Genomic DNA, 24,274 nt, shown 5'->3' with positions numbered 1-24,274 from the left:
TTCAAGCCTCTCTCCCAAGAACTATTTCTACAGGTATAAAATAGTGCTTTTAGTGAATCCCCTTTCTATGGCTTCAAGCACCATGAATAATGGAGGTGACTATGCATGCCTTGGCCCAGATCATTTGATCAGAAAACACAAGTCAGGCGTATTTGGATTATGCATGCTACTGTGTATGTACACAGCATGAATCACATTTTGCCTCATGGGTATGGGTCAGCAAATCCCTACTTCCACCTCATACACCTCTGTTTTCTCCCAATTGGGAGATATTATATCCTAGTCTTTAAGCTAACTGTCTCTATTTGACTTTAGAGTTAATCTTATATCATATGATAAACTTCCAGAAAATCAGAACACAAAGTAAGAAGACAAAAGTACCCTTCTTGTGTTTACCTCTGTATCCCCTGAAACGTGCTGCTGGCCATGTCCACAATGCCCCCAGTTGGACGTGCCACGACCCCGACCAGCCCCTTGCCGATACCTTTGAAGAAGCCAGCTGCGCCTTCCTTTCTGGCACCTTCCGGAATAAAAATACACAAAAGCAGAAGAGCATCTTCCTATCCAAAGCCAGCATCCGGAATAGACTTGTCTGCATAGGTATTTTTTTCTGTACTGGCAAGCATTTCCCAATTTTTGCATGTTGGGTTTTTGTTTTATTTGCACTTTCTTAAGTTAAATATTGAAAAACAACCGGAAAAATAAGCAGGCTGCATTGTAGTTGACAACAAAGTAAATTATAGCTGTTAAATCACCTGCATTTCTCATCTGGGTTACAGGAATCTACGGTCAGAACTGTGCTAAGATGAACCAAAGTTTTGAATATATTGTCATTTTAAAAATGTTATATAAAGGTCCTATTGAAACCAACCCAGTATCCACTTAGGTCACCAGAAGAATCCTGTGTACTTACCTTCTACAGGTTTAGTGATGATCCCAGTCACTCCACCGACAACCCCCTTAAAGGAAACAACAGAGACAGGGCAGCAAATCAGAATCGAGAAAGTTCACCGTCATTTCATCTGCCGTCTTCTGGTATTTGCTTCTCTTATTTGAGACTTCTAAATAATTTGCTCAGGGCCAGTTCACAGACTCAGCCCAGCTCACGGATAATGCAATGAGTACATGCAGATATGCACACAATAGGCCACCAAATATAAAGTACGTTTTTTTAAAGAGACCATAAAATCTTATTCATCGAGGAAACAACTACTGAAGAAATGTCTTCAAAGGTTAATTGATATTCAGGCTAGATACACACATTACAGGAAAGAATATTGCAATTAACCCAGATCTATCATTAGCATATGAACTCCAATTACAAAAGGACTCAGCAGGCCTTTTACTCCAGCTGGCCTGAGTTCCCTGCAAGAAGGGATAGTGGCAAGCCAGCTCTTTTTCAAAAGCCAGCATGGCACAGGGGTTTGAGCAGAACAGAGTTCAAATCCCCATTTGGCCATGGAAACCCACTGGGTGATCTTGGGCAAATCTTTCTCTCTTTAAGGCAAAGGCAAACCCCCTCTGAATAGATCTTGCCAAGAAAACCCCGTGACAGGTTTGCCTTAGGGTCACCGTAAGTCGGAAACGATTTGAAGGCACACAACAATAAGAAGCAAGGACCCATAGACCATTGTATGGTGCAGTTTTGTTACAATGGGTCTTATCCCAGATGAAAAGCAAGGCATCAATTTAAGCAAGCAAGCTAGCAATATCAAGGTTAATTTACTATGTTCCTCAGATTTCTTATACATTTTTAGCATCAACAAAGAAATCCAAGTAGTATCTAAGCAACATACTCGTAGAAGGCCTTTCCCTCCTTTTGCAAGACTGTCCCCAAAATCTTTGGGCTGACGTCCCATCTCCTCTCTTCTCTTCTGCTGGTATTCTTTATCCATAGTGATAGCAGCCAATCCTTTCCCAACAGAACCAGTGATCCGTGAGACCACACCTGCTGCTCCACCTGTCAACAGGTGAAAAATAGTTACAAAATCCCATCCCCATCCCAGAACCAATTGAGCACAATGATCAGGCAAGCAATAGGTAGCTTTAGACTTATAAAGAGACATTTCTGTTTCAATACTGTCTCAGAATAAATCTCAGATTATTCTCTAAAGATTGTACTTACTCAGCTGCTGCTTAAGCATTCAGGTCTGATATATACAACATACTGGGAAATGTACTGCTGTCAACATACCTACTGTGTGTCCCAGCAAACTTTTTACACCAATCACAAAACCTTCAGCAAATTCTTCAGGTCCTTGAACGGCTCCCTGGGGAAGAAAATATAAATTATTTTGCGTGCGCACACCACACACATATATTTTAAATCACACACTGTGATCGTTCTTCCACTCCTGAGACTTCATGCAGCTCCACTGAGATGCTGCCACAATTACTGATCTATTTCAGTATCTGTTTGTCATCTCTCAGCTCTCTTAAATCTCCTGGTGCAACGTCCAGCAAATGAAGGCAGATAAAACAGGAAAAAAATAACATTTGAACACAGGCCAAAACAACTTTTGAGAAACATTTTCTTAAAGCATACACAATCAGAACAATTTAAGAAATCACTCCTGGTTTTAAGGAACAAGGCTCATACAAAACAGAAGTCATTTGGTATTGATGAAAGAAGTCAGTGAGTATAAAGTTGCCAAGCCTTAAAGGTGTGAATGCTGCTGAGCAAGAACAAGTGCCTAAGAAGACAGAGGAGGAAACATGCAAAGACAGATTCTGTGTCTGTGATTCCCAAAACCCAGAGAAAGTTACTCTTTTGGACTGCAGCCTCCCTAGAGCCATGCTGGCTGCGGAAGTCTGGGAACTTTAGTTCAAAAAGTTGACTTTCCCAGGGTCTGTATTTCTCCCCTGAGCCAATTTTATCAGCACAACACTGCCAGAAAAACAGCCGGGGAATGGACTTCATTTCATGATCAACATCAGCACCATTACAACTCCCACTGAAAGGGCGATGCATGCAATGGTTTAAAAATTGTTAAAATGGTTAAAAGATGTGTCCAGTTCTGGGCCCCACAGTTCAAAAAGGATGTTGAGAAACTGGAGCATGTCCAAAGGAGGGTGACTAAAATGGTGAAGGGTCTGGAAACCATGAAGCCCTATGAGGAACGACTCAGGGAGCTGGGGATGTTTAGCCTGGAGAAGAGAAGGTTAAGAGGTGATATGACAGCCTTCTTTAAATATTTGAAGGGATATCATATTCAGGGGGGAGCAAGCTTGTTTTCTGCTGCTCCAGAGACTATGACCCAGAGGAATGGATGCAAGCTCCAGGAAAAGAGATTCCAGCTCAACATTAGGAGGAACGTCCTGACAGTAAAGGCTGTTTGACAGTGGAACACACTCCATCAATGGACAGTGGTGGAGTCTCCTTCCTTAGAGATCTTTAAACAGAGGCTAGATGGCCATCTGTCACAGGTGATGCTTTGGTTGTGAGTTCCTGCATGGCAGAAGGGGAATGGACTGGCTGGCCCTTAGGGTTTCTTCCAACTCTATGACTCTATGATTCTGTGGCCTCAAATCCACTCAAATACAAAAAAGCCCTTTTGAACCAGCATCCAATAACACAAGTGACACAGTGGCACTTCATACCTGGAAAGGCTCATAGAAGAAAGCTTCCACGCCCTCTGAAAGGCCTCGGATTAAGCCAAAGGGGTTGCCCAGGACATCCAGGCCCAGCACAAGAACATACATCTGCTTGAGGAACTAAAGTAAAAGCCAATAGGTGCAAATTAGTGTTTAATGCTTTTTTAAAAAAAGGCATGAGAATCTATAAGCATGTCAGATGAAACTATTTGTAAGGCTAGTTAAAGAACAATGATATATATTATATTTGCAACATCATCAGAGTGTATTTTTGAATTTTTTTCTGGTTCAGGAATGGCAATTTACATCCTGCATCAACTCCAACTGGACAAAATAGTCAAGCTCCAAGTCTTTTGAAAACATCTGAATGTGATACACTACAACAACTGCCATCTTCCATCATGGAGGGAGAGAAGGGGCGGGCCCAACAACATCGGGACCGCCCAGGGCTAATGTTGAATTTTTAATTGTATTCTGTATATACTTTTATTCCTGTAACCCACCCAGATTCCTTGTGATTGGGCAGACTATAAATAAATAAATAAATAAATAAACAAACAAACAAACAATTATTATTATTACACAGCTTAAATATACAGAAGTTCCCTTGAAAATAGACAGGAAAAACCAACAACAACTTACTTGGTCTCTGTAATGCCCAATGACTTTCCACATCAGCTCATCTCTTTTGTAAAACTGGTACTTGATTTCGAAGAAAGCAAGCCTGAAAGGAGAAATAAATCAATACCACAGAGAACAACCATTTTCTATTTTCCAATTATTAATTTCTTGTTATTCAAGTCTGTTTCCAATTTACAGCGACCCTGATGTGGCTTTATTCTAGGGCTTTTGTGTCCAGATTTCTTTAGTGAATGGATGCTGAGACACGCAATGTTCACAAGTGATTTCACAGTGCTGCAAGCATTTATCTGTTACGCGCAACAGGAACCCGGAAAGGAAAGTTAGATGCTTGGTCCACTTACTTGAATATCAGATCATCCACATCCGTAAGAGTGGCCCCAATGCTCTTCAACAGAAGGTTCACAGAATGGATGGCGATCATTTCTCCTTTGCCCTTGTCAGATGCTTCCCCACCAGCACCCAAGGAAAGGCTCAAATGCAGCTAAGAGGACAGAAATCAATACTTTAAACATATTAAGAACTTTTTTGGGAACTGGTAGCTACTGAGTCTTAAGCCCTGTTTACCTGAACATGTCCAGGGCTAAAACTGAGAATGCAGGAATACCTATAAGCCCCTTCTGCCCAACATCCACAAGCACCTCGAAGTACAACTTTTGAGCATTAAGTGTGAAGGTCTAGATGGATCTGCATCCAGATGATACAAGTCTGGATACAGGCTCAACTGGTAAGATTAGGTTACCACTCATAGGAGCACTGTAACTGTGTTAAGTTAAACTTGGTTACTAAGCCCTATTCAGAACTTTGTGTTCAACAAGTGAATGTCTAATTCACTTCTGTGTGCTACAAAATGTTAGGAACAGATCTTACATGTTACTCACATCCCCATTCCCTGTTTAAGCCACATGCATGTTTAGGTAAATGCTTGAATACAGCATTATCTAATAAAGAAATGCTGAAATGTGTGTGTGTGTTTTAAAAAACAAAATAAATACCTGCCAGGTCTCCAATGCCTCTCTTGTGATAACATTTTAAAGTGCTCAGTTATACCTGCAATTATATCTCAATCCTATTTTCCTTCAGAAAGGATCAAAGAGGAGACAACCATTTAGCATCTGATATGTGTGGCTACAAGGGCCAGCATCCTGTTTGTGACGGAGGCACATTTTGGAAGGGTTGCAAAGGATTAATCCTTGCTCTTGCACTCCATCCAAAAACCTCCACGCACCATTCCAGCTATCAAGCCCCAGGATGGACCAGTGCTGCTGTTGTTTACCAATGGAGAAAGGAGGGATAGGGAAAGAGATTCACAGAATGTAGAATCTTAAAGAACTGGAAGGGATCTTCATGGGTCATCCAGTCCAACCCCACTCTACCGTGCAGGAATACACAGCTAAAGCGTTTCTGAGATATGTCCATTCAGTCTCTGTTTAAAGACCTCCAAAGAAGGAAAGTCCACTCATCCCCCCAAGGCAGTCTGTTCCATGGTTGAACAGCTCTTACAGTAAAAAAGTACTTTAATTGAAGTATCTTTTTTGATAATTCGAATCCACTGGTTCATGTTCTAGAATCTGGAGCAGCAGAAAACAAGCTTGCTGCATCTTCTGAACTACAACCCTGGGTAAACTCCCATTTGAGAGCATAGCCTCAATTCTTGCCTCCACAGCCAACCTGAGACATACTGCTCCCTTCTCCACTGATGAACGAATACAAGGGACCACTCCCAGGGCTTGACAGCTGATGGATGGTTGGAGGATGTGGAATACATGTGCGACGCTATGCCCCGATGTACTACTTTGACCCAGGCATTCATATTTACATGGTATACCAGAAAGGTTTCACGTTAAAACGGCTCTTTGAGAAGCCTTCCATTGCCAGCTAATTAAATTCCACTTGTCCCCTCCTGCGGTGTGAAATGGACTGCCAAGAAAAGACAGCCACTGAGATTCTGGAGGCGCCCGTTAATTGAATTTCTCTCATCTTTTCTTATGTAGGCTAAGGTCAGAACAGGACAAGCTCATTTCACCACACTCTTCACAGCTGGAGATGCCAGAGAGAGATAAGCATTTCGAGATTATTTTATTTTTAAATTCCCACCTTCTTCCATCAAGGAGCTGAGAGATGCATAGTTGCTAGAGTCCAAGGTGCCTCACATCAAGGCACTGCTTTGGCCCCACACTTCCTTAGCTCCAACAAGGGGGCTGCAGCATACAGTGTACACACTCAGTGTGTCCTAGGACCATTTCTCAGGAGCATGTGAACAGGAGCATGTGAGGGTGCTTTATAGTTGTGTGCATGCCAACATGGCAGGAGTTTGGACTAAATGATCCTTGCAATCTCTTCCAACCCTATGTTTTTATATGACACTTTTAATTTAAGGGGAAGCAACAGAGATTTGTTAACTCATGCCAGCAACTGGCTAAAAAAGTATGATGAATAATTTTTTGTGGGTTTTTCAGGCTATGTGGCCATGTTCTAGAAGAGTTTCTTCCTGATGTTTCGCCAGCGTTTGTGGCTGGCATCTTCAGAGAAGATTTCTCTGAAGATGCCAGCCACAGATGTTGGTGGAACTTCAAGAATAAACTCTTCTAGAACATGGCCACATAGCCTGAAAAACCCACAAAAAACTATGTATACCAGCCATGAAAGCCTTTGACTTCACAAAGTATGATGAACATCAAAGATGTCCAAGGACAACACATTAATGCCATTACATTTCTTGGCGGTGTTTCAGAACGTGCAAGAGCACCGTGCAACTTCAAATTGTGTGAACCAGTGTGTTGTTTTAAGCGACACAGAAAATGAAGACTTTGGAAACTTTTCAGATGCATCTTTTTGGCAGACGAGACCCTGTCATTCTTGCCACAGGGGACAGTCCTTGAAACACCACCGAGCATTTGAACTGCATAAAGATCTGCACGGCCACCTATTTGCAGTCCTTCTGCTTTTGTAGCAAAAGGAGATACAAACATGTAGGTATTGGGTACGTACACATGCAGTAACTGGGAGAAAATAACTGAGAAGGGGTCAAGGGAGAGGAAGGGGGTTAAAAATGTGACCTGTTTTATAGTGGCTCTATAAGGCAGCCTGCAAGACCTTTTTAAGAGCAACCAGATTTCAAGCTTGGCTTTCCAATGCATGTGCTTACAAATAAATTACCAGAAACAATAACATGTTAATACCATGTAGTCCCAATAGTGTCAACGTTTTAGCACAGAAATCTAAGAATTCACAAATAAACTCCCAGCCTAATATTTGACAACCACTTAAATATTGGGAACATGCCTACTAAGCATACACTGTCTGCGGTGTCAATGAAAATGAGAAGCAATTTATATGAGCTTCCATCAGGGAAGATACAGCTCTGTTCTAAGAGGAAAATCCTTAAAAACTTAAGTTTAACGTGGGTTCCACAAATTACTTTGAGAGAACTCGAGGGATATTTTCTTCCACCCAGTTAGATATCTAATGGGGAGAGAGATTTAAATTTACCAGAGCAATGAAGATACTCAGCCATGGTCTCCCTACTGGGCAAGTTTTTCATTGTAAACAAGGAAAAATGAGAACTAGGACATGAAGTACAATAAGGGCTATTCTATCTGACTGTGCCCACTGAAAAAACAATGTTCATGAATAATTTATATTTTAATTGTGCAAAGCATCAGCAGGTGTACAAAATAATAGCATCAAGAACAAATATTGATACGACTGATTTAAATGAGAATTCATCATGCACAACTGCTCTTTAAGGCGTCCTGTGGTTCTGGAGCTTGAATGCGTAACACATTATCATTTTATCTTTATTCTCACTCCAGGGTTTATGAGACAGTCCGCCACCAAACCTAGGTTTTTCACTAGTATAGCACATCCCTTTGAAAATGTACCTTCAATGGTGAAATATGGAAGTGCTCAAAGAAGCTAAGAGGGGATATATCTGTCAATGAAGACTCCATCAGTTGCGTGTTAAGAGCATCAACGTCCTTCTGTATCAACTTCATCTGTTAAAACAGAAATAATTTTCACTGCAGTTTTCAAATATGAGCTAAGCCAGATTGATGAAAGTTCAACATTTGTATATAAATGTTTGTCTTGATATTATTTCAAAGATGATTTCCCACCATGTATCAAATTACAGTATTTATTCCAATCCTCTCATTTAATTCTTTATCTTCGAGGTATCACTACATTCCATTTAAAAGATTATTTGTATCAAAATCAGCTTTCTTAAAAGCTTGTCCAGAGGTTAAACTGTGCATAGTAATTTAAATTTGATAGACACAGTAACAACAGAAAGGAGGACACAGGGAAGAAACAGACCTAGAACAGAAGAATACAGTGGTACCCCGGGATACGAATTCACCGCGTTACGAAATTTCTGGGGTACGAAAAAGTTAGATTTAAAAAAACTGTTCCGGGTTACGAATGATTTTTCGGGTTACGAAAATCTTTTCGGCGCATTTCGGCGTGAAATTCAAACCGCGGCTAGCGGCTAGCGGCTTTCCAGCGGCTTTTTCGGGTTGCGAAATGTATCGGGTTACGAACGGCGCCGCGGAACGAATTAAATTCGTAACCCGAGGTAGCACTGTAATCTGAATAGAAAAATAATTACTTCCAAGCATTAATGCGATAATGAGTCTGTGTTTATACGTTTAAAGAAATCTTTAGGGGCTCTCTTATGAGACAGCTCTTGAAAGACTGCAAATGACATGTTTGCGCGCATGTGGGCTTATGATGATATCATATGTTTCATAAGTTTTTCTTAGGCAAGGAATACTCAGAGGTGGTTTTGCCAGTTCCTTGCTCTGAAACAGAGCCTACAGAGTATTCCTTGGAGGACTCCCAACCAAGTACTAACCAGGCTTGACCCTGCTTAGCTTCCAAGATCAGATGGGATTTTTTTGCTTTCAGGGTATTTGGGTCAGCATCTTACATATAGCTACTAACCTCAAACCAAGTCTATGTCCTATGTAAGTGTATGCTATAGGGACAAACAAAAATCTAGTTATATTATAATTATACTAGATTCTAGTTATTTTCTATAAAATTTAAGATCTCCTGTTTCAAAAATATGAATATATATATCATTAGTTATCATCTGTACTTTTACAGATTAGTTTTAATAATCAGACTAACAACTGAACCCAAACATGCAAGCTGCCTTGACCATATATGTATATTACCCTTTGTTTATCAGCTTCTGGGTCTGTAGATGGAGTGAAAAGTCCAATGACAGCTCCTAGGAATCCCTGATCTATTTTCAAAGCCATCTCCTGGATGAGGACCATGAAATACCTAAAGAAAAGGTAAAAGATCAGTAACTGATGTGAGGGCCACCATTTTTAAAAAGGGGGAAAGTTGAAAGCTTTAAAGGGGAACAAATACATGGAGGATAAGGCTATCAATAGATATGAGCTTTATATTACCTCCAGTATCAAAGACAATATGTTTCTGAATATGAATGGCTAAGGAACACAAGTGAGAAAATGAGGTTATGCCCAAATCCTATAATGAGCTTCTGAGAGGCATCAAACTGGACAATAAGGCCCGTTCCGCACGCGCCTTTGCGGCGCCCCCGTCACGTGCTAGGGGTTGGCCGAGGACCTAGCGTCCATATCAGCCTCACCCCTAGCACATGACGGGGGCGTAAAAATGGCCGCACCCTATACACACGGGCGCAGCCATTTTTACATGCCGGACGCTTAGCATCCGCACATAGCATCGCAAGAATGATGCGTCAAGTGCACCATTGGCGCCTCGTCGCGTCATTTCCGCGACGCAAGAAGAAGTCCCATTTTGGTGCTTCTTTTTAGCTGCGCTGGGAAGCCTCGCAGTTTGGCCGCTGGGGCTTCTCGGCGCAGCTAATGACGGCGCAGGCAGAGCACCGCTTTTCGGGGCTCTGTAATGCGCCTAAGAGAGTGGACTCTAACTAGATGATGAAGACTGTTGCTGTTATTTTAAATCAGCTTCAGTCAAAACAAGTCACAATCACTCAGCATCTTAACAGCATTTCTGGTCTCTGATGGAGGGAAAAGCACCAGGCACAGCTCTATCAATGGATAGTGAGAGCCCTTCCCTCTGAATTCCAGCTGTCATTGCTCTAGTCTCTAAGGGAGAAAAAGTGCAGCCAGGCATCTCATAAACTTTATCATGCATCTGAGGAAGCAGACCAACCTTACATGAGCTTATGCTATAATTTCTTTCGCACATTTAGTCTCAAAGGTTCTACAAGATCCCTTAGCATACTGATTTTCCAGGCTGCTAGGTCTCTGAATGTTACCAGCATCTGATAAAGTTTAATCCACCTCCCCATATCCAACCCCTTTTCCTTTTGCATCCCTTCTTATTTAGATTGTAAGCCTGAGGGCAGAGAACTACCATATTAAAAAATCTGGGAACCGTTTTTGCTGAAAGGCAGTGTATAGATATAATACATGCATACATTCATGTTTTAATTTAGTAGTCAGTTGAATATGGTTTACATTTGAAGAACTAAACAGACTTACTTGAATTGCAGCACTTTACTGTACTCATTAAACCTAATGATGATGCTAACATCAATGAATGGCCTTGGTTCTAAGGGGGAAAATGAGAGTGGAAATATGAATGTTTGTTTAGACATTGTACTCTTTATTTGCTAGATCTGCATCTGGAAATTATACAGTATTATTACCTGAATCCAATGCAATTGACTTGGGAGGAGCTACAGGATGAAACACTACAGGAAACATTGAACCGGGGAGTTGGTTATCAACCTTCAAAGGGAGTAAAACAACAATGTAAGAGAAATACCAGTCTTTACCCTCTCATGAGTATTAATGTTTTAGAAGTTACTTTATGGAAACATGTCAGCAGTCTACACAGAAAAATCCAGGGTAACTGACACAGGTATCATACCATACTTTCGCACATCCAAAGCAGGGTAACTTGCAATTAGAAATAGATTTAACATGCCAAAATAGATTATATGCTGAATACTACAAAACATTTTTTAAAGTTTTATGCATCAAAAATATAGGGTTTTTTTAATAATTAGCAAAGCTCCAATAATTTTGTGAACTACACTTTTCCAAGAATGTCTTTCACTACATCTCTAAAAACTCAGCCATGAAAAAATAGAGCTCCAAGGTGATCATACAGTTCATAACTACAGTCTTGAAAAGCAGGGCTCTCCATCTCCTGGAGAGGGGATATTGCTGACATGCTTGGAATATAAAAGTATTTTACAAATTGGAAGAACTGTACCTGAAGCCAGTATAGCTGGGCCCGTAAGCTTTGCTGGTGGCGTGACTGCTTGAATTCAATCTGAATGCCTGAAAGGAAGTCTCGCTTGATGTTGCATTTGATTGGGAGCCGCATTTCCATCGGCATCTTATTAAAATTTACCTGAAAATGTAAGGATTATTTGTTTTATTGATCAAAATACTTATATCTCACTTTACATCCAAGACTTCTAGGACAGGGTACAATAAAGTCACTAACTACAATGACAAGTAAGCAACGTGGGGTGTGACACCCTGCAATACATTTTGAACCACCTCAAACAACTTGTTGTGTGGCTCCAGCATACCTCGAAATTGTGCTCTATTTTAACCCAACCAGGTGCCTCAGTCCCTCCTCCAGAAAGGTTCTTCTGAAAAGCTTGCTCCAAAAGGCCGATCTGCTTCTGGTTAAATGGCTTCCACCTCTGCTTTGGTTTTAATTCCCAGACAATGCCAGAACTGCAAGAAAAAAGAGCAGGGAAAAATATTTTTTAAAGACTCACTACTCCTGTATTTTAAGGAAATGAGGGTTAGGAAAGCACAGCCTGTGGGCTGCATGCAACAAACCCTGGGCCCAACAGAACATCTTTGAATTCCCATGACAAGATTTTATTTCTCCAAAGTGTATTGGCATACATTTAGATGCCCTCTAAATGCACTCATCTTCACTCTCCCTCTCATCAGCATTTAAAAGAAAAAGGAAGTCACCAGCAAAGGTCCAGAGGAAGACAATAAACAACCCATGGGCTTCAGAACATGTCCACATCTCAGTGAAAGGCTCCCAGAAGAATTGCACTTCAGCTCTTAAATTTCTGAACTTAAAGCAGCTAAATCCTAGTACAGGATGCAACAGGACCCAATGTTCAGGGGAAAGAGTTAAGTCGCAATTGAAGAAAAGTCTTCCACATCTATCTTTGTTTTAAGTGGCTTTCTTAATACTGAGGAAACTCAAAGTGTTTAGATAAAATTTTGTTTCAGAGAAATATAAGCGATTTGTCTCTTGATTAAAATATCTCTTTGAATAAATATCCCTTTCACACAAGTACTTTGATACCATTTCAACAGCCATAGCTCCATTCTGTGCAATCCTGCGATTTGTACTTTGGTGAAGCACTAGAGCTCTCTGGCAAAGAATTCTAAATACCCCACAAAACTAAAAAGCCCAGGAGTCCATAGCAGCCAAAGTAGTATGAAAGCACTGTAATTGTGTGGTGTGACAGAAACGGAATATGCTGCTGTAATACCTGGTAATTCCTATGTAAGAAATTTCCTGCTTGTTGTCATTGTTCACCAACGAAAGCCCCAGGCTGTGAAGAGCAACGTTGACTTCTTGATCGGGCTGCTCCATCTCTTCTGCTTGCCGGGCTTTGGAAACCAATGCAACGTCATCTGTGAAAAGCAGCACTCTTTGGCGTCCATCCAGGAAAGAGACCCAATGTATTTGCATGTTGGCGTTGTATGGGAACTGACCACACTCATCCTAGATGGATAAAACATAAAAGCAGCTTATTACATAAGCAAACATAAAATAAAACTGTGGTTATCACACTGAAGCCATTTATGTTTATGATACAAAAAGGAAAAGGGTGAGGTGAGGCAGGAATCAAATGGCACAGTAAAACTAATTGGTTTGTTTTAGCATGAGCTTTCATGGATTTCAATCTATTTCTCCCAATGCATTGATGCTCACCTTAGGGTCGCCACAAGTCAAAAATGATTTGGAGGCACACAACAACAACAACAAATTGATAAGAGTACAATGGGCCCTTGCCTTACGCGGGGATCCGTTCCGGATCCCGCCGCGTAAGGCGAATTCCGCCTATGCTCAAGCCCCATTGTTTCCAATGGGGATCGTGCACGGCGGCGCGGCGGGGCGCAACAGGCACACGCGCTCATTCAATTGAATGGGACACGCCGCCCCTTCTGCCCCACGCGCGCCCCGCGGCTTGAGCGCGTATGCTCAAGCCGCGTATGGCGCGGGCTCGCTGTACAATAGTCAAGCCATAGGTACTGTACTCCAATGCGTCTGAAGAAGTGGATTGAAATCCACAAAAGTTCATGTTAAAAGAAATCTGTTATTCTTAAGGGTTCTACTAGATTCTTTCCTCCCTCTCACTTAATATTGAAGCAGACTAACATAGCTATCATTTTGAAGATTATTAGTCAGAACGGATGATCTAATTTTTAAAGCTAATTTATACTAATATGACAGAAGCACACAGAACATCGAACGCAAGCTTTCTGCAGTCAAATTGACGGGGAAACTTGAAAATTAAAGAATTAAACCCTATTCCAAATACATATTCTGAAGAGGCCAACTTTTTTAAAAATACCATAATAGTTTGAAAGATACTAACAGCACATTAAGAGGTCAGAGACAGCTATACATTAAGCTCATAGTTCTGACAAATAGAGAAATTATTTCCCACTGTAAAAAGACTTAGAAAACATCATCATTTTCCTTTACTGATACAGTTTACCTTAAGAAGATCCTGTTCGCGAACATTATGTGCATATGCCCAAGTTAGTTTTCTTATTCCAGTGGGGTCTGCCCATGCAAACAGCCTCACCTCCCTTGGCTTCAGTTCCATCTCTTCTTGTGAGCCGCTGCATGAATAAAAACGACGATGATGCAACTGAGGTTTGAAAAGTACATTTGAATACCAAAGCAAAGCGTTTCTCCCACAAAAGACAGGAATCTTTCCCATACCTCTGCTTATATTTAAGAGTCACCCATGGAGTGTGATTGATGATCAAAGCTGGCGCAGCCCCTTCGTGATAATCGGAGAAGGTAATTACCGTTGAATGTTCAGAAACATTCACATCTACTATGATGCCCGTATTCTGTTGAAAAGAAATTATACAGCATTAAATGCTATACTGATGCCCAAAGAAACATAACCAAGCTTCACTGTAGCTTTTATAGGGAATATTTTAAACAAAAAACTCACAACAGCAGTAAACACAAGATAGTTGCCTCAAGTAATCTTTGACTTCATGGCCATCCATGGAACTCACCTCCAGCACCACATTTCAAAAAGGTTGATCTTCTTCCTGTCATTTTCCTCACTGCCCAGCTTTCACAAACAACAGTAGAAACCAGAAAGATTATGGTATTGGTGGTCCTGAGTTTGGTATTCAATGATATGTATTTGCATTTGAGGATCTGATCTAATTGAAGATCTTCACAGGTGCCCTTCCAAGGAGACACTATGGTCGAAATGGAGTCCTTTGGTACCTTCAATGGGAGTCCAATGTCCATTGCATCCCAGATGAGGACAACCAAGACAAGGATTTTGTCTCTCCTCAACTCCGGTAGCAGTTTCTCACCAGGATTAAACGGTGATTTCAGTTTAAACAGCTATACTTTTAATACATATAGCTGCAAACTACACTTAAGCTGCAACTGTTCCTGTTTGTAGGCATGACCAGATGCCACACAACACAAATCGATAGCCTGCATACCTGTGCAGCTGCTTTTTCCACATGACGCTAACTCGTTTCATCCCTGAATTCATAGGAGAAGCCCAAAAATGTGTTCAGGATCATACAGTTTCAGGAAATAGACATCATATGAATCTTGAGGGCTAACCTTCCTCAGTGGAAGCATTAGCCCTAGAAAAACTCCACAGACAGATGGATATGTGGCCCGTTCCTTTTGTCGACCCCTGTCAAATGAGACATTTTTGCAGGCTAGCAAAGCTTTGGGGAGTTTATTTTAAAAAACTAGTTTGTATTTTGGCACTTCTAAAGTCTGACTTTATACATCAGTGCAAGTTCTTTTAAAAGGGAGAAATGGTAACAAACATGTTTAAAAACTCACCAGTTCCTCCAGACTGAGCAAAGTCCCATTATCCTGTCGGTTGTAGAAGAATGTTTTGGACACACGCTCACAACCAGCTACTTTGAGGCACAGTTTGCCAGACAAATTTTCTGGCCAGAACGGAAGACACTGGGGGCAAAAATAAAAGAAGATCTATATTAAAATAGTTAATATGTTTGAAGGACACAAACCTAAACAAGCACAACTATCATCTTCAGAAGTTTCTTTCTTCAGGAACCAGTAATCTATTGTGCTTTTATCACCCCATGTTGATTTCTCCAGTTAATAGCATACCATTAATGTTAACAATTTTAAAGTGGCAAAAATGTCCCTATGCTCCCTAGAGAGCACCTAGGCAGCACTTTCTCCATCCCACCTGAATGAGTTAGCATCAGTTAGTATCTATTACTGGTCCAACTGAAATCATTGTCTTAAGTTTCAGCTCAAATCTTCTAAATTAGATGTCAGAGCAATAAATAACGTTGGTTTTAGAAAGTTTCATATTCAAAGCAGATCAGCAGATCAGATGACAAATGTAACTTTTAAGGCTTTACCTCTAAAGATGAAAAATAACTCCATTTGTTAGTAGGCAGTGAGCCATCAGCTCCCACTTCCCCCACTTCCACTTCCAAGGAAGACTTGTTTGCAATGGTGAAAAATGGAGTTAAAGTAACTATCCGGGTGAGGTTGAAGCTGCTCATTTTAATACTAACACCAACCTGCAGAACAAACAGGATTAAAATGTACATTCCTTAGCATTTACATTGTTTGGTCAACCCTTCTTAACCTTTTGGTGGGAAGGGAATCAGAGTTCCTGCCTAAATCAGAGTTCCTGCCTGGGACTGAGGCTTAAGACGGAGCCACTGACAGCACTGGTATGTGCTCAAAACCTGGTCCCCTCCAAGGCTGTTTCCACACTACAGAGATACCGTGCTATGGTTCCACTTTAACTGCCATGGCAATATCCTACAGAATCCTAGGATCTGCAGTTTAGGTAGGGGTACAGCGCACCCACATCATATGTGGGTGCGCTATGCGTGGCTTTCAGCTTATGGTGAAGCTGCACACCAGAAGAGACAATGGTGCGCACACCGCGTGCACAAGCCCCATTGTTTTCAATGGGGCTTGAGCATATGCAGTATTTCCCTTATGTGGCATATCTGTGTCAAGAATGGATCCCCCGCGTAAGGGAAGGGCGTACTGTACTTTGAATTCTCAGCCAGAGAGCTCTAGCGCCTCACCAAAGCCTCGCTTCAACAGGACGTTATGATGACAACAAAATCACAGAGGTATCCTTTGGTAGTATGGACAATATCTGCCAGCCTTTGTTACCACTGGCCATGCTAGCTAGGGCTGATGGGAGTGGAAGACCAAAAGTGCTGGAAGAATGCAGGTTATGGGCAGATGATTGACCCGTGCCTCATGTAGTTGTGTGCACATACACTCCCTCTGTGTCCAAACAGATTCCATCTATCTATCTATCCATCCATCCATCCATCCATCCATCCATCCATGCACACATCATTCTAATTCTTTTTGAAAACTTAGCACTGCCCTTTCCTTCCATAAATACTCCAGACCCTGGCCTTTGTCCATCTCAGGTATCAACTGCACAAATGTGATGGAGGAGGAACAAGGTAAATAATCAGGAGGCTAGTGGGTAGGGCCTTGTGCGTTCCAAACTAATCCATTTGGTATGAACAGCAGGTTGTATAAGGGGGATGCCCAATAGTATTAGAGCTAAATGGTTACCAGAAAATCCATGTAATTGGCTGGGCATTTCACACATCCGTAACTTCCGACTGTGTCCAGAGAGAAACCATTAGACCACGTACTGGTTGAGATGCTTAACTGGATCTGTAGCCAGAGAGAAAGAAGGAACAGAGAAATAGATTAGGATTATCCCAGGGATTGGAAAGAAGATTAAAAAATCAGTTTTACAAACAGTGTCACTGTTTCAAAGCATTATTATCCATTCAGAAGGAAAGGAATCTGCACTGAATTCAGTTGAGAAGTATTAAACTCTGGAGATAGCTATCATACCAAAAGCCTAAGCCTAGGAAACAAAACTTCAGACATTAGATCTTGCATATCTCTGGCCATGTCCACAGAAAATCTCAAAGGAAACAGAAGAACTATGGTAAACAGAATGAGCTCCTGTTCAAAGAAGGTAGCAAATTACTGGTTTTATAGTCAATGAAAATGATGGTAGAATTCTGCGCTCAGATTGTCACATGTTATTAAAGAGAAATAAAAATAAACTTTTCAATTTTAATTAAGAAAAGCATGCTAAATGTGATCAGCCAGATGAGTACATTTTCAAGCTACATTTCATTTTCAAGTACATTTCATTTCCCAGAAAGCATCTGGCTCCATCCTGGCTTCTGAGGGAGAGAGGGGTGGGCCAATCCCACTAGGCCTCCCCAAAGGAACTGAGCCCTTCCCAGAAGGCATCTGGCTCCATCCTCCACTCCCTTCCCCTTTTGTGTCATGTCTTCTTAGATTGTAAGCCTGAGGGCAGGGAACCGTCTAATTAAAAGATTGTATGTACAGTGCTGTGTAAATTTACAGCGCTATATAAATAAAGCTTAATAATAATAATAATAATAATAATAATAATAATAATAAAGCTAGCTACGCTTTACCAAGCTTCTGCAAAACTAGTATGCCACAATCAAATAAAACAGAAAACTGATAAACTATTATATATACATATATATGTATATATATATATATATATATACACACACACACATATATATATACAAACTACACACACACAGATGCACCACACTTTTCAAATTGTAAAAAATATCTGTAACACGATATACTCTCAAAGGTGTTCAGTTTACCTCCTTAGGCTATTAAAGTGAAGTTGATGCCTTACTTTATTTTTACTGAATATGTTCCTTTTCTTGAAAGAGAACAAGATAATATCCCTATAATCCGCTGGGTGTTTGACATGGACATCCTCTGCACGATACTGGAGAACACGCGAAGTCTTATTGATGAGCCAGTAAGGGCTGTATACGGACAGGACCATGCGGCTCCCAATTTTTCTCACGTGAATGTATATGTCCACTGTTATTCTGTCCGCGGAATCGGACGTAAAGCACACAGGGAAGAACTCTGGCAAAGTTTCATTGACGCGGAAGTGTCCGTTCCAGTCTTTTCCCTGGTATTTTAGCAGGACTAACTCCATGATTTCACCATTAATTCTGGCATGAAGAACGTCAGCTGTGCTCCCTTCGGGCAATTCGTGGGCATCTGCTGTTCTCTTAAGAAGACAAAAAGGAATCCAACATTATTGTTTTTATGGTTGTAATTTTTTACAGTTGCAACGTGCCTCAATCCAGGCGGGAGAGGCGGGATAAACATAAATTGTATTATTATTATTATTGAATACTTTGGAAAAACACACAATCTGCCATCATCAAGTACATTTAAGAGACTTTTCATAAGATACTGGGACAATATTAAAACAAGCTTTTCCCAGAGCACTGAAATACTCTTGTAGCAGATTTTGCAGCTGCAACCTTTCTGCAGGATGGATTGTCTTTTAAAATGAAAATAAAAAATGTTACTTTTTGAAGAAGGCTAAACTCCCAAAGAAAGAAAGAAAGCCCCATCCGCCTTCAATCTGCCCACTCCATCCTGTTTATTTTAGGCTATATTATTGATGTAATTTTTAACTGTTATTGAATTTTACTATTTGTAATGGTGGGAGGGTTAGAGGCTAATATATGTTTTATTATGTTTTTATGCTTTCTTGTATTTTTATCTCTGTTGTAATCCTGCCTCGATCTACAGAGAGAGGCAGGAAATAGAAATACATATTATTATTATTATTATTATTATTATTATTTAAAGGCTAAGCTGGAACTGATACGTATTCTTGAGAACTGTATTTAAAAAAATGCCCACACATTTGGTTGCAAACTCTGGGCTAATATTTCACTTTGACGGCCACTGTTTTCTCCATGGTCTCAAACAAGGTAGAGCTCTTCCCACCAGTTAAGATCTGCCACCTGACTGTAACTGAAAATAAAGATCTGAAAATTTGGGAGACTGAATCTGGGACCCTCCAGATCCCAAAATTGGCGACTTGAGGATGAATCTGAAAAAAAGCTTGTGTTCTACCTGCAGGCTGACTCTTTCAAGCTCTATTTATCACTCAAGCTCTATGCTCTATTACTGTAAGCAGAGGCTGGATGGCCATCTGTCAATGGGGATGCTTTGACAGAGAGTTCCTGCATGGCAGAATGGGCTTGGACTGGATGGCTCTTGGGGTCTCTTCCAACTCTACAATTCTATGATTCAAAGCTACCTTGGGACCCTTAGTGGGAGAAAAGGTGGCATAAGTTGAATAAATAAAAGACAAACATACCTCCAGGAGATACCGTAAGGAATACGGCAGAAGGTTCCGCACCGTGAGCGTAGGATAGAGATGAATGATGTAGGCTGGGTCCCAGTTCTCCCCATGGGTTGCAATGAAGTTTAGCGCATCAGGGACAGCCGTGGTGTTTAATATTAGAGGCAGAAAATGGACCTCAGTCGATGGGCACTGCAGCATACATCTGACCTCGCTGCTCCTGTGCAACTCTTCCCTCCAGGAAATGTAGGTTGTGGACGGTTCATACCGGCCTTTTAAGAACCCAGTCGGTTGAACGAAGAGCTGACACCTAAACCCAAACACAAGTGAAAATAAAAAAGAAATCCAGGCTTGGTTAAGTTTAGGGTAGATGCTTTGGTAAAGACAAAACTGCTTAGAGATGGATAGGTTATCAGGAAGCATCCAAGGAAATACGATAGATGATTTAGAAAAAGTTTGGAAAATATTGGGAAAAACATAAAAAGTATGGAATAAATAAGAAAGTGAAACATTTAAGAGGGAAAACGTAGGAGGAGACAGAGAGGGTTTGAAAGATATTTAAAAGTTAAGCAAATATAGGAGATACAGAGGTTTGAGATTACAGATATAACATGAAAAGTGAAGAATAAAGTAGAGGTAGCAAAAGTAATTTTATATGAACAAGAACGATTCATTAAAAATAAATGAAGATGAAAGATTAAAGTGAGATATCTTAGGTGCTTCGCAGCTTTATTGACTGATGAGTGGAAACAGAGGTTGGGATATTATTAGGTATGGTATATATGGTATATACTACAGATTAAGCTTCCAGAAGATGGGGGGGGGGGATAATGTATTAGATGTGTTTATTATGCCAAAGATAATTAATATTGTTTTCTCCCCCCCCCCCCAAATTGTATGTTTTTATGTGTGTGTTTGTTTTTATAATTTACAATAAAAATTATTTTAAAAGGATTCTGAAGAAGTGAAAAAATTGTACCTGTACGAATCTAACGGGACGTGGAATTCCTCTTCAGGCTTAGATATGCCTACAGGTTCCAAGCGTCTGGCATCCCTAACAAATTTGTAAACTATAAATGGAACAGAGAAGTGGTTCTTAATCTGAAATTCAAAAAACAGCAATACGCTTTACTAGTATGTGAACAAGACTAATACGCTATACCCTCACATTGCCAGCCCCTGCATGTATGTCCTGTTCCTTCAATGACTTTGGCATCAAGTTATGTCTTGTGTATCACTTACACAGAAAACCATCTGAGTCTCTACAAAATGTCATGTACATTCATGCTACTCCATCAGGGCTAGCCTGAAGAAAAAGAGCCCTCCCTCCAGTCCATCTGCCTTGGTCCAGGCCTCAGAGGGAGAGAAGAATGCTGGACCTGATCCTCTGCCCCCCACCACCATTCCCTCTCCTTTTGTGTCGTGTCTTTTTAGATTGTAAGCCTGAGGGCAGGGAACCGTCTATTATCCCCTCTGTTGTAAGCCGCCTGGATTCCCAGTGATTGGGCGGCATATAAATAAATATATTATTATTATTACTCAAAGTGGTAGTCTGTGGATCAGTGCCAGTATGCAAGGAAAGAAAGACACAGTCATGGCCAATGGGTACAAATGTGGTACCAAAACCTGGCGTGTTGGGAAAAGGGAGAAAATGCTGATCTGCCACACCATAGCAGCACTGGTGTACATGAAGAGCACTATACAAACACACATCATATTTAACTTTTATATCACACATTTCAGAGAGCCAGCATGGTGGTTTCAGTGTTGCGACTAGGATTCTGGAGACCAGGGTTTGAATCCCCATTCAGTCACGGAAACCCACTGGATCACATTGGGCAAGTCACATTCTCTCAGCCTCAGAGGCAGGCAAAGCCAAGCTCATTCTGAACAAATCTTGCCAAGAAATCTCACCCTAAGTCAGAAATGACTTCAAGGGATACAATAAACTACAGCTGAGCCTAGCCTTATGCAGGGGATCCATTCCGGACCCCCCACATAAGGTGAATTTCACCTATGCTTGAGCCCCATTTCAAATCTCTGAAGTGCTTTACAGATCTGCAGTAATGTGAAGCTACTGGTTTTGGAGTTTTGCCACATTACAGCCTCCAATATATGGACTCTTCCTCAAACCCAATGTGGCAAACATGAATGCAAAATTGTATTGAAAAGCCAATAGACACCAAAATCAGGCAAATGCATCTTTTTATGTATAGATCAGGGGTAGGCAACCTGCGGCCCGCGGGCCGGATGCGGCCCGGCAAGGCCTTGGAACCGGCCCCAGCTCGGTCCTGCCGCCGATTGCCGCCGGGGCTTTCGGCGTCTCGTGCGAGGGGCATGGTGGGGCAATTGTCTATAGAAGCCTCAGAAACATGCATTTATCTTAACATTTTTTTAAAAATCAGCATTTTTTTTGTGTGTCCTCCATTTTTTTATTTAAAAAGTGCCCTCCATTTGAAAATTTTCTCCTACATTTGTCCCGGTTTATTTATTTATTTAATTTTTTTTTTAAAAAAAAAATTATTTATTTATTTTTTGGCTTCGGCCCCCCAGTTGTCTGAGGGACAGCAACCCGGCCCCTGGCTCAAAAGGGTTGCCTACCCCTGGTATAGATCATCAGGCCTAACTGTGAATGTACTCACTTCGCTCTCTGTAATTTTATTGTATTTTATTTATTTATTGTATTTTATTTTATTATCTTTATTTTTACTGTTGTAACCCGCCTGGATTCCTTGTGATTGGGCGGGCTATAAATAAATCATTATTATTATTATTATTATTATTATTATTATCAACACAGAAAGAAGCCATAATTTATACGTTTTGTTGTTGTTGTTGTTTTACAGTGTATCCACGGCATGCAAGTGCATTAGAACAGAAATGCCCTGTTTAACAGGCAAAAATGGGACCATTTACCTGCAGAGGAGAACGTATAGTTATAGCTTTATTTCCTTCATCAGCATCTATCTGCACTATAATGGAGTCTGAATGGTCACGGAGAGGGGTCCGTACGTTGTGAAGTCTTCTGCCTGGTTTCGCAATGGGAACGTTGGCAACTTCTGTGTATCCTTGTGGTCCTGTTTTATGACAAAAAAGTAACTGAAGTGAAGAAGCCCTTTCCTGCCTCCTTTTTTTTTTTTAAAAAAGGGGGGGACACACAAGAATGATTTGTGTAGTTGTACATTTTTGAGAAGTGAGACAAGTTTTCAACTACTACCCTGTTTTGTAAATTTTAAAATGTCATGCAGTTTATAAAATAAGAAAGCCCCTACTAATGGAAATCAAACTTTTCAGGGAGAAAGATTTCAAATTCTAGCTTCTCCTATAAAACCAATGCTGACAATAAGAATTATTCTTCCTCAGAAAGACTAACCAACAAAAATTTATCCAGAGAAGTAAACTTCAGTTTGTATAATTAAATGGAAATGGGAAACAATCACATTACTCTTACTCATCTTGGAAAAATGCATTTTAAAACACTAGGCATCACTTGAGGAATTGAGATACATATCAGTTTGGAATTATGATGGATGCTGAGCACAGAAATCCTCAAAAAATCTATAGCTGGTTGCTCCCTATCTCCCTATCCAAGTGTTCAGTGGCCATCTTACTTCTCAAATGCTCTTGGCAATTGCATTTCCACTACCTGACATCTTACCAAAGCTCAAAGTGAAGAGGGAACTCTCCTGGCGATAAAAGGCAGATAGCTTCCCTCTGCGCTGGGGCTCCAATGCAGAGTAGTCCAGTTCCAGGTTCTGATCAATTCCTACATCATGGATATCTTCATTTGCAGCTGATCCAACGACCTGGAGACTTCTGCAGGTATGAACTTTGAGGGGAATGCCCAAAGCATTCTTCACAGTAAAGGGAGCCCTGTCTTTGAGGGTATAGTCATATGTGGAGGCAGCTCCTTCTGAGAACCCCTAAAATAAAGCAAACACATACTGGAAAGCATATAAATATATTGTCACTTCATCTTAGTAGGGCTCTCAGCCAAATTTTAACTTCAATATGGATAGGTACAGATAGGTTTGTAATGGACTGCCACAACATTGCCACTGTTAACCATTAACTCAAAGATCCAACACCTTAATTTAATGGAATCTCTGGAAACAACATCCATTTGTGACATGTTGCATATAATGGGAAAAGCTGTCCCCTTTAGAAGTCATGGCAGCTTTGAAAGAAAAAGGTAGATAAAGAAAAAATAATGCTGTTCCCCCAAAGGAACAGATGGCTCACCAGGTCCAAGGGTTTAATAGAACAATCACATGGAAGGATCTTATCACAGATATCCTCATAACAATCCATGTGGAATTACCTTGGCGAGATTGCTGAAGACAGCCAGAGAAGATTTGGATATGGTTATATTCATGGTATCCTTTGAAGTGATATTAATGACGCTCTGTGGTTCAGGTAAAACAATAAAGTCATCTCCAGGCAGCAATCCTCTGTCTTGCACTGGATTAGCTTTCATCTAAAAATGATAGCAACAGGTTAAAACAGCTGCAATCTGTTGAGGCACAATTTCAAGTTATGCTATCATCTAGGTTTGTAATTTCGCTTTATAGCATGGATGGGCAGCTG

General features: G+C 40.8%; 1 protein-coding gene across 4 annotated transcripts in view; it reads right to left on the bottom strand.

Moving 5' to 3' along the window:
* VPS13C (vacuolar protein sorting 13 homolog C) overlaps positions 1 to 24,274 on the bottom strand; it is a 93,363-nt gene that overhangs the window by 8,868 nt on the left and 60,221 nt on the right. For all 4 annotated transcript variants that reach the window (XM_089538318.1, XM_089538320.1, XM_089538319.1 and 1 more), the window contains 25 exons: positions 24,009 to 24,164; positions 23,346 to 23,610; positions 22,604 to 22,764; positions 20,667 to 20,788; positions 19,703 to 19,997; positions 18,203 to 18,592; positions 17,068 to 17,172; positions 15,870 to 16,034; positions 15,316 to 15,444; positions 14,203 to 14,336; positions 13,973 to 14,099; positions 12,737 to 12,972; positions 11,801 to 11,951; positions 11,476 to 11,616; positions 10,904 to 10,985; positions 10,737 to 10,806; positions 9,414 to 9,525; positions 8,118 to 8,231; positions 4,578 to 4,717; positions 4,237 to 4,318; positions 3,601 to 3,714; positions 2,195 to 2,270; positions 1,797 to 1,960; positions 914 to 959; positions 397 to 520 (listed from right to left, as the gene is read on the bottom strand). In XM_089538318.1, the coding sequence (XP_089394444.1) occupies positions 397 to 520; positions 914 to 959; positions 1,797 to 1,960; positions 2,195 to 2,270; positions 3,601 to 3,714; positions 4,237 to 4,318; positions 4,578 to 4,717; positions 8,118 to 8,231; positions 9,414 to 9,525; positions 10,737 to 10,806; positions 10,904 to 10,985; positions 11,476 to 11,616; positions 11,801 to 11,951; positions 12,737 to 12,972; positions 13,973 to 14,099; positions 14,203 to 14,336; positions 15,316 to 15,444; positions 15,870 to 16,034; positions 17,068 to 17,172; positions 18,203 to 18,592; positions 19,703 to 19,997; positions 20,667 to 20,788; positions 22,604 to 22,764; positions 23,346 to 23,610; positions 24,009 to 24,164 (3,701 nt within the window). The remainder of the gene's footprint in view (positions 1 to 396; positions 521 to 913; positions 960 to 1,796; positions 1,961 to 2,194; positions 2,271 to 3,600; positions 3,715 to 4,236; positions 4,319 to 4,577; positions 4,718 to 8,117; positions 8,232 to 9,413; positions 9,526 to 10,736; positions 10,807 to 10,903; positions 10,986 to 11,475; positions 11,617 to 11,800; positions 11,952 to 12,736; positions 12,973 to 13,972; positions 14,100 to 14,202; positions 14,337 to 15,315; positions 15,445 to 15,869; positions 16,035 to 17,067; positions 17,173 to 18,202; positions 18,593 to 19,702; positions 19,998 to 20,666; positions 20,789 to 22,603; positions 22,765 to 23,345; positions 23,611 to 24,008; positions 24,165 to 24,274) is intronic.

Source organism: Sceloporus occidentalis, unplaced genomic scaffold (assembly GCF_023333645.1).
Source record: "Sceloporus occidentalis isolate IW3139 unplaced genomic scaffold, rSceOcc1.0.p SCAF_9, whole genome shotgun sequence".
Lineage (NCBI taxonomy): Eukaryota > Metazoa > Chordata > Lepidosauria > Squamata > Phrynosomatidae > Sceloporus > Sceloporus occidentalis.
The sequence above is the reverse complement of the archived record's forward strand: the minus strand, read 5'-3'. Positions and strand labels throughout refer to the sequence as shown.